Here is a 10,057-nt window from a genome sequence, read left to right as displayed (position 1 = left end):
TCACTTTTTGATGACTGTCTTTTCACTTTGTTGTTTCCAACTCTCTATATATCATCACAGGAGTTTGACGTTCTGTCAATATATATAGTATAGTATACATATATATAAAATACCCCTATATACTATATAAAAACAGTATATAGGTGTATTTTTTTTATATACATATATATATATTATTGACAGAACGTCAAACTCCTTTGATATCACATGGTATTGACGCGCTTATCATTGTTGACGTCATAACTAGTACTGACAGTGAATTATCGGGGAGGCATTTCACCCACTGGGCATATATCACAGGTGCTAGGCTCACTTTTCTGAAGTGGCAGGTGCTTTTTTATCAGGTCCCTGAACATCTGAAGACTTGGGGCCAGGGGGAGATAATCAGGAGCCGTCATTGCAAAGAGGTATTCTTCTGTCTGTACAGTACATCAATGTAATATTTTAAGATTATTTCAATTGTCTCAGTCATATAAATAATGTTACTCGTCTCTGTGTCACACGGTATGTTTAAAGTTTATCCATTTGTGAATATTTTCCGGAACATAATTCCCGAATTTAGTGTGCAAACACCCGTAGTTGAACTATTTCCGCTTCCGGTCTAAACGAAAGATCGGAGATGGAGGTTGGCCCCGACCAGTTGTAGGCCTTGTCTGAGGCTTCCCCATAAGTTGACACAATATTGGACTTTGACTCGATTGGAAATGGTAATGTGGTTGATAAGTCAGTTCATTTAGGGAATTTCGCTGAGTTCTAAGGCGGAACAAACCCTGAACATGACATTACACGGTAACAGATGTAACACTATAATCCTATTGAAGATTCCTCTCCTCTAGACTCTTCGACGGAGAGACAATCTATCAGACGTCCGAATTTAAAAAGAGTCTAGAGTAGGATAATCTCAAATAGGGATTAATGTCTAGAAGACACTTGTGCCTGAGTTTCTGTACGATTTGCATGCAAAATTATTCAATAAGACCTTCTTCTGATAGAAGATACTACCATGCTGATTTCCACAAAAATGTCTCAAAATTCGTTTGTGGTCATACAAGTACATATGCAGTGCCAATTGCGAGTATTGGCACAATTGGTTCTCGGCGATAACTGGTCGCATTTGTACTCAGGTTGGGCACAACCTAATCCAATAATATTAGACGTCGGTATTGAGAAACTTCTGATGGGCAATACCGAAATCTAATGCCGACGCCTATATGAGTCTTCGCAAGTTACGCCCTCAAACTAGGGCATACGTTTGACGCTTAATTACGAAGTGAAAACTTACCAGAATGTCAATAAACATGTATAGCGTTAATCAGTGCTATAAGAATAGGTATGACAAAATATAAATCCATGGAATAATCACACATTTTGTAGGTGACCCATAGCAATTATGTCCAACGCTGTACTATCTAGGTAAAATCATATTCCAATTTTCATCACTTCCGGTTTAAAAAAATATAGCACTGTGTTTAAAGTGAAAAGATAATATTACAATAGGTAACCAAGGTTGTTTAAATGCATGAAAACAAGTATTTTTATGAGTTCTATATTAATTCTGGAAATATTTAAACACAATTATACATTTGAGTCGAAATACTACAAGAATTTTGTCGATAATGATATTTTTACTTTCCGTCACCATTCCGTAATTTGTAGCTACCAGGTAAAAATGGCAACTGGGTAGACTTACAAATATTGGTAGGGGTAAAGAAATATCTAAATTCAGTATAAAAGTGCAATAGTGACGTTTTGTATTTTTAGGTCACCTGAGACGAAGTCTCAAGTGACCTATTCTAATCGCCTTTTGTCCGTCGTCGTCCGTCGTCCGTCGTCCGTCGTGCGTCGTGCGTCGTCCGTCGTGCGTCGTCCGTCGTGCGTCGTATGTCCGTAAACAATTTACATTTTCGACTTCTTCTCAAAAACTGTTGAAGCAATTTCAATGAAATTTTGCACAAACCTTCTAAGGCATAAGGCCAATCAAAATTGTGAATTATACGGTCCCCACCCCCCAGGGAGCTATGGGAGGGACCAAAAGAGGTTAAATTGACTATAATTTCAAAAATCTTCTTCTCCACTCACAGATGTGATGGAATTAAATACTCTTCATAGATAGAAAGGTCATAAGGTCATTTACAAAAATTGTGAATTATATGACCCTGGGGTCTTGGGTTTCCCCCTGGGGAGGGGGTTAAGTTTACTATAGTTTAATATAGGGAAAACACATTTTTGAGTATTATTTGATCATTTGTAATAGGAAATGAGTCAAATATTGTCAGAATTATCAGTATGAGATTGCCATTGAATCCTATTAACCAATTTTCCATGACTGAACCCCAGGGGCCTTAGGGGCGGGGTCAAAAGGGGTCAAATAGGCTATATCTTCAAAAATCTTCTTCTGAAATTCTGGAAATGGTAGAATCACATACTCTTCATAGATTAAAAGGTCTTGAGGTCCTTTACCAAAATTGTGAATTATATGACCCTGGGGTCTCACGTTTCCCCCTGGGGAAGGGGTCAAGTTTACTATAGTTTATATAGTGAAAACACATTTATGAGCATTTTTTGCTCAATTTTAATACGAAATGAGTCAAACTTGTTTAGAATTATAAGCATGAGATAACATTTTAATATCCTGGTCAACCCCCTCGGGGCAGAGGGGGGGGGCCGAAAGGGGCAAATAGGCTAAAACTTTAAAAATCTTCTTCTTTCTTAAATACTGGAAATGGTAGAATCAAATACTCTTCATAGATGGACAGGTCTTAAGGTGTTTTATGAAATTGTGAATTATATGACCCTTGGGTCTCAGGTTTCCCCCTAGGGAGGGGGTTAAGTTTACTACATATAAGTTTTTATATGGATGGAAAACACATTTTTGAGCATTATTTAGTCATTATAATAAGGAAATTCGTCAATTGTAGTCAGAATTATCTCTATGTGATGGCCATTGAATCTTATTACCAAATTTTCCATGACTGATACCCAGGGGCCTTAGGGGCGGTCCCAAAACCGGTCAAATAGGCTAAAACTTCAAAAAATCTTCTTCTGAAATTCTGGAACTGGTAGAACCTGAGATAGCATTTAACATCATATCCATATTGGTCCTGGCCGACCCCCAGGGGCGAGAGGGGTGGGGCCAAAAGGGGTCAAAATGGATAACATTTCAAAAAATCTTTCTCCTGAATTCACTGATTTGATGGAACCAAATAATCTTCATAGATTAAAAATTTATAAAATCACTGACTGACTTCAAGGGCCTGATGGGCCAATATATATTTATAGTGTTTATATGCATGTCTTTGTTTCATTCTGTGTCTGAATTCAGGTGACCGCTAAGGCCCATGGGCCTTTTGTATTTTTGATATTTAACATGATTTGGGATAATTCTTTAAGGATGCGAAAGGTTAATGTACAACTTGAAATTTTGAATTTATATCGAGCCCATTTCTGCGCTTTGTGAATCCTGCCTCGATTGTTAGAGGTTAGACACAACGCAATGATCAAAATGTCTCATTGTGCTATACTGCTAACATTGTTGGAGTAGGCACAAACCTGCATATGGGTAACAGTTACCAATTTGAGTAACAGTTACATGTTTGTAATATCAATAAGTTACCCAACTGAGGAATTCTGTGAAAAGAAAACACATAATGTTGTTTTAAAATTATTATCAAAAAAGGGCGTCATAATTTTTAGAACGCCTTACAACTGATCTAAGACTATATTTCTGTGGGAGAAATATCGAATTCTGTTAGGTGCTCTCCATTGACTACAGTGTATTAGCCACCAGGGAAATTCAGTGCAAATGTCATGGTTGAATGAGTTTTACTTGTGTTTTATTTTTAGCACCAAATTAAGCAATAGAGCTGATTTTATTTGTGACTTTTACCAAAATTGAGACGATGAAGTTTGTCCAATTTTGATTAATAATGTACTAAGTTATGTTAGTAATGGTGTCATGACAAAATTAATACGCCCTTTTTTGATAAAAAAAGTTTAAAACAACTTCATGCATCTTTCTTGCATGGAATTCCTCATTTGGGTAACTTATTGATTACTCAAACAGCTAACTGTTACTCAAATGGGTAACTGTTACCCATACGCAGGGTTGTGCCCAACCTGGTACTATCTCAGGCTGAGATAGTACAGATTCGATGTTATATTAAGATTCTAACAGAATTGTATGCCACATCTACAACAGGCTTATAGCTTTATGTTTATTGTGTAAACAGGTTGGGCACAACCCTTCATGTGGGTAATGATTACACCCATTTGATAGCTCGAGATACTCTGACCCAGACAATACTTATACATGTACACCAGACTTACACATACATGTACAGTGTAATTAAGGCCCGGTCCCACTGGCGTTTAGGAAGATTTGCGAATGTATTGCGCACAAAATTGGTTGATAATCGCTGAACATACGCAATATTTGTAAATCGTACCTGTATCTGTCGCCCAACATCCTTACGCATCCGCAATTATCCGTAATGGCATGATTTGCCCTTCCCAGGATTTTTGAACTGCACAAAATTTTGATAGCGGAAATCATTCGCATTGCATACGCTATTCGTGCGCAATACATCCTCAATGCATGCTTACTATATGCGCTGTATATCCGCTGTTATTCTTTGATATCCGCAACTGACTGGGTTTTGTGGCTTTGTAGCGAACTGGGACAGTGTGTAAAACGAATGTATAGCGTACCTATCACGTTGACATTACGAATTAAAATAATTTGTAGCGAATGCATATTGAGTTCAGCGTTTGTATTGTGTCTGTTTTGCATTTGATTTGAGAATAATTTTCGAATGTATAACAAACGTGTTGCGTAAACCAAAACTACCGTATAAATATGGCAAAATCTCAACATATTTGTGTATTATTTCCTGTCCGTCAGGAAGTACTGGTGTAATACTGGGTCATCGGCAATAATACCAATGCAGCGTAACAATGGTATCCAACAACATATTAATCTACTTGTTCAAGTCATGAAATTGTTTCAAAGACAGGAAAGAAAAAGTTGTCTGCTTTGATTTGAATTTGAAACTGACTGGACCCTCTTTTTATCTGGAGGATGTAGGATGAAAGTTGCAGCTTGCTTATCTTTGTTGCAGTCGTGTTGTTGTGAAAAGTGATACTGAAAGGCCCGAGCGGGCTTCTTTCACCTCCGTAATTCAGATGCCCTACATGCGCAATGCAGCCGTTCTTTCCGCTACGTCTGCGCAATGCATTATTAATAGATTCGTAATATTTTCGTAACAATCGCAATACTTCCTATCTGTTTCCTCAATATATGCGTTATATATTCGTAATTGTTTGTTACGTATCCGCATTGTTGGATAATCTTACTGATTGTACACCTCACAGGAGAGCGTCCGTTATCGTATTCGCTTGTATTCGTGAAATATCCGCATTTGTTCGGTATAAATTCGCAGAATGTTATTAATATATCCATAATTTATACTTGAAAAATTTATTATTTTAAGCCAATTTTGTTGCGGATGACAACGAACGGCCAAAATTTATAAACTAAATTCATCCGTAATTAATCCGCTCTTCAGTGGGACCGGGCCTTTACAGCTAGATGTCTAGTGTAGGGCCAGAATGCACTACAGCATGAAAAGATGGAATTCCCCATGTCATCTTCTGTATTCACCTCTTCACACTGCATACACAATATTACCACCGTGAAGCACCAACTGTCTTGGTCTGTTCAACAAATGAATAATTTATCTACACATTGCAATCCATTGAGATTTGGGATGATTTAATTTGATATTACGAGAAAGTGGAAACGACGAGGAGGAAAATTTAAAGTAGTAGAAAAGAAACTACTGTACTGTGTTTTTACCAAAAAGAATGTGTACATGTGTTATAAAAATGGATGGCCATGAGTAGATAAATTCCTCATTTGTTGAACAGACTAAGAGAATTGGCACTTCTCGGTGGTAGTCTTTTTTGTGCATAGTGGTATTTACTCAAAGAGTGGGTTGGTGACGCTAAATCACATAAATACAGTCTCTGTCACTCAGCAATCTAATTAAAATTAGACTTGTAATTCCGCTCCCACTACGATACTCTACGTTACTCTTCATGGTAGAGTATTGTAGTGGGAGCGGAATTACAAGTCTAATTTTAATTAGATTGTGTCACTCAGCTGATTTAGCATGCTGCTTTAGCTCTATCGGTGTATATATATACAGACTCACTATGTATAAATTATATTGACCCGCTATAATGTCATAATCCTATAAAAAGTAGATTATTTTTATTTCTGCTTACAGAATTTGGACTCTGGACTAGAACCTGGACTAGTGGATGGATTTATTTGGTGGACTGGATGCAGATGTGAGATACCAAAGCAGAGCGACTCTAGATTTGTAATGTGAAAATGAGTGATGTTTAATACATTATATAAATATAAAAAAAAACTGTTATAATTAATACCATGGATTTTATAAATGTCATTGCTTTCCATCTGAGTATATATATAATTCACACTTGATACGAAACTCTCCCAACATTCTATTCCAATAATTCATGGATATTATAAAGAAAAGTCTGTCTACAATGAACTAAAATAGATTACCTAGCTGATACATTGTAGAACACCTGAGATGGATTCATCGGACACCCGTTCTAGTTCAGAAGATTCTGACAGTCTAGTGAGTAACGGTTACATGGAAACTACAGAGTACCCATATCAATGTGACATCTGTGGACGGAGCTTCCTACAGAGTGAGGACTTTGATCGTCATTATCAAACACATTACGGCTCGTTGATTAAGTGTGAAGTCTGCGAGAAAACGTTTGACGATCCGTCAGACTTAACAGAACATCGGAAAATTCACGCTGAAATAAAACAGAAGGAATGCGAATTCTGTGGTAAATCCTTTAAGACAGAATATGCCTTAAAGCGTCATTTAGAACTGCACACAGATGTGAAAAATAATGCCTGTGATATATGTGGAAAACGTTTTGCAAGGAAAAGACAATTGGACAGACATCTGCAGACACACTCGGATGAAAAACCACATAAGTGTCATGTTTGTAGCAAGTCGTACATTTGGGAGTCTGAACTTCAGATTCACATCCGCAGTCACACTGGAGAAAAACCATTTGTTTGTGATATATGCAGTAAAGGGTTTATTGACAAGTCAAGTTTAAACGCACATCTTAAGATACACGGCGAGAGAAACAACTTCTGTCCTACCTGTGAGAAACCGTTCACTACTAAAGGTAACCTAGACCGCCACATGAAGATCCACACCGAGGAGGATAGACACAAGTGTAATCTGTGTGGTAAGTTGTGTAAAACCTTCAGCAGTCTTGGAGAACACCTCCGCATGCATACTGGGGAAAAGCCATACAAATGTGAAGTGTGCGGCAAAGGTTTTCGTCTCGCAGGGTTCCTCAGCATGCATATGCAGAGCCACAAAAATGAATCAGGGAAACAGATCCATGCCTGTGAAATTTGTGGCAAAGCGTTCGAGTGGATTTCAAAGTTAAAAAGACACCTTGTTATACACAACAACGCTGAGAAAGGTCCCGACCAAACACAATATCAATGTGAGGAGTGTGAGAAGATTTATTATTCTCAGATTAAGCTTACCATACATGCTGCGACACACAAAGGGATAAAGTTATATACATGTGACACATGCAGTAAAACGTTCAATGATCCATCAAGCTTCATGAGACATCATAAATCTAAGATACACCAGGAAAATGAACGCGTTGAACGAGAGGGATTGATACCCACTAAAAAACGCAAAGAAAGTGATTAACATTATTTGGTGTTTCTCACAGAGTCAAAATTTTGCTTCATATTTTACAGTTTTCTTTTTTCATAGTGAATTAAATTGTAAACATAATAGAAAAATATGGTTTACAGATATGTATATAGGGCTTTTTGTGTACTAAATTTGGGGTCAATTTCCCATTCCCAATAGCAAAATATACATACATGATGTACTAGAAATAACCCTATTCAGTATGTGGTACATTTGTAATTTCCATTTTATTGTTTATTTTTCACACATTTTTCAATTTTCAAAACCATAGTGGTTCTGTTCTCAAAGCAGTGAAATAGCTTTGTATACAATGTACCAAATTGTAGACAATACACTGTACATACACTGTAAAGGTACATATCTAGGGGTAATTTCATTATGTTTGCACCAGAAATGTTGGAAATTATTTTTTTTGTATGTTGTCAGTAGCAACTATTTTGAATTTGTTTACAAATTAATCGTTGCGATAATTATATATAAATACATGTATAATTACCTGTTCAAAATTAATTTTGTGCTTAAATTTTACTCTATCAAAATAAATATGTTTACATCGATGGACAGTATTCATATATAAAGTGTGGCACGGCCAGTGAACTTCAGCAAGTTGAAATCTTGAAGCAATTTCTGTGATTTTACAATGTTATGTTATTTAGTCTATTGATTAAAGTTTGATAAAGATTTTAGGCGATTTTATTTTTGATCTCGTGTGAGCTACTTAAATATCTATCCCAGTACACATGTCTTCTCATAATTCATGCTGAACTTGAAACTTGCAAACTTTTGTCACAGTGACCTATATTTTTCTTAAAAAAAGTTCAGATGCATTGAATTAAAAATTTACAGAATTTAAATAAAGAAGGGACAATTCACTGAAGCTAATTCTGTTACATAACCATGAAACAAAATATGACATAAGTGTATTGTTCTAAATTCCTTGACATTGTTAGGTATTTTGATTGATATCATTGAAATTCCAAATCGTTGATCAATACGATTAAGCAGGTACAACATGTACGCTGTACCCATATCCAAGCAAAAGTCAAGCACGTTAAACAAATGCAATACATAACCACTTAGGAGTTAATGAAATTATTTTTAGACAAAAAAAAGCATCTAATAATATATATATATAAGGTAAACACACTAATGTAAGAGTGATTTGAGTAGTTCTAGACAAAAAATTCTTTACTTCACTAGCAAGGGCCAGGGTTCGGCATACAAGACATCTGACCACTATTTGTAATGGCGGATAGTGAGCGAGTTTGAACATTTCACATGCATTTTACTACTGTGGGCTTTTCTGGCATATTACAGTAAAACCAACTAAATGAATTTCTATAAGAACTGGTTTGTTTCCAAAATATGTGCAAAATTTAATGTACTCTTAGACTACTGAATTGTCCCTTTAACAATAACAATATAAGCTAAACTTTAATACTTGTATTGCAAAGTTTGGTCACTGTGTCAGTGTGGCTTGTCATCTTCTCAGAAATTCTGGTAGAACAATTTGTCTGACTGGTAGTGGGTACATCAATTCATGCCGATTCTCGCTGAACTTGAATTTTGAATACTATATCTCTGATTACCTACTTTTTGAATAAAGTTGTCTTAGGACAGTGGAAATGGATATATATCAGGGCAGAGTAATGGATATTCATGTAAATTGTGAATTTTGCCAATCTGATTAAAATACAGATCGTTTATTAATTATCACTACAATAGATAAGAGGATTTGGCAACATCCCTTTAGGGGTCACATCCAGATGACCTTAGGAAATGGCAAATCAAATTGCTGCTGCCAGAATTCTGAAAGGGGACAAAACTGTTTGAAAAATGCTGTCATAATTTTTTTTATGTTGGTAGTCTTCTGACTAGAAGAGCACAACAAAGCTAAATGTGTAGCAAGGCATAAAAATGCATTTAATCTGAGTACAGGTGGATAGGATGTTGTCAGATCATCCTCTATTGCATGGAGTGGTTATAACAATATGTGTGTTAATCAGATTGGAATTTGAAAAAAATATTAAAAAGGTCACTGTGACCTACATTTAAAATTAAAAAAAATCTTTGAACTGTTTATAGATAATTGATATCTGGGTAGAATATTTTAACCTATATCAACGTAATTTAGTTCAAATTGATCTTGGGGAACCCCTCTCTTATATCAGGAATCCCTTGTGGAACCTTTCCTCTGATATCGGGAATTCCTTATGGAACCTTTCCTCTGATATCGGCAATCCCTCATGGATTTGTTCGGG

General features: G+C 36.2%; 1 protein-coding gene across 2 annotated transcripts; it reads left to right on the top strand.

Moving 5' to 3' along the window:
- The first annotated feature begins 598 nt into the window (after positions 1-598).
- LOC138308817 (zinc finger protein 43-like) lies at positions 599-8,478 on the top strand. Of its 2 annotated transcripts, none has more exons than XM_069249826.1 (3): positions 599-707; positions 6,288-6,388; positions 6,611-8,478. In XM_069249826.1, the coding sequence occupies exons 1-3, from the start codon at positions 705-707 to the stop codon at positions 7,788-7,790; spliced, it is 1,284 nt and encodes a 427-aa protein (XP_069105927.1). In that variant the 5' UTR covers positions 599-704; the 3' UTR covers positions 7,791-8,478. The 2 variants fall into 2 exon arrangements, with proteins under 2 accessions (XP_069105927.1, XP_069105928.1); XM_069249827.1 differs by having other exon boundaries at positions 608-707; positions 6,288-6,351.
- Positions 8,479-10,057: the final 1,579 nt, after the last annotated feature.

Source organism: Argopecten irradians, chromosome 15, assembly GCF_041381155.1.
Source record: "Argopecten irradians isolate NY chromosome 15, Ai_NY, whole genome shotgun sequence".
NCBI lineage: Eukaryota > Metazoa > Mollusca > Bivalvia > Pectinida > Pectinidae > Argopecten > Argopecten irradians.
The sequence above is the reverse complement of the archived record's forward strand: the minus strand, read 5'-3'. Positions and strand labels throughout refer to the sequence as shown.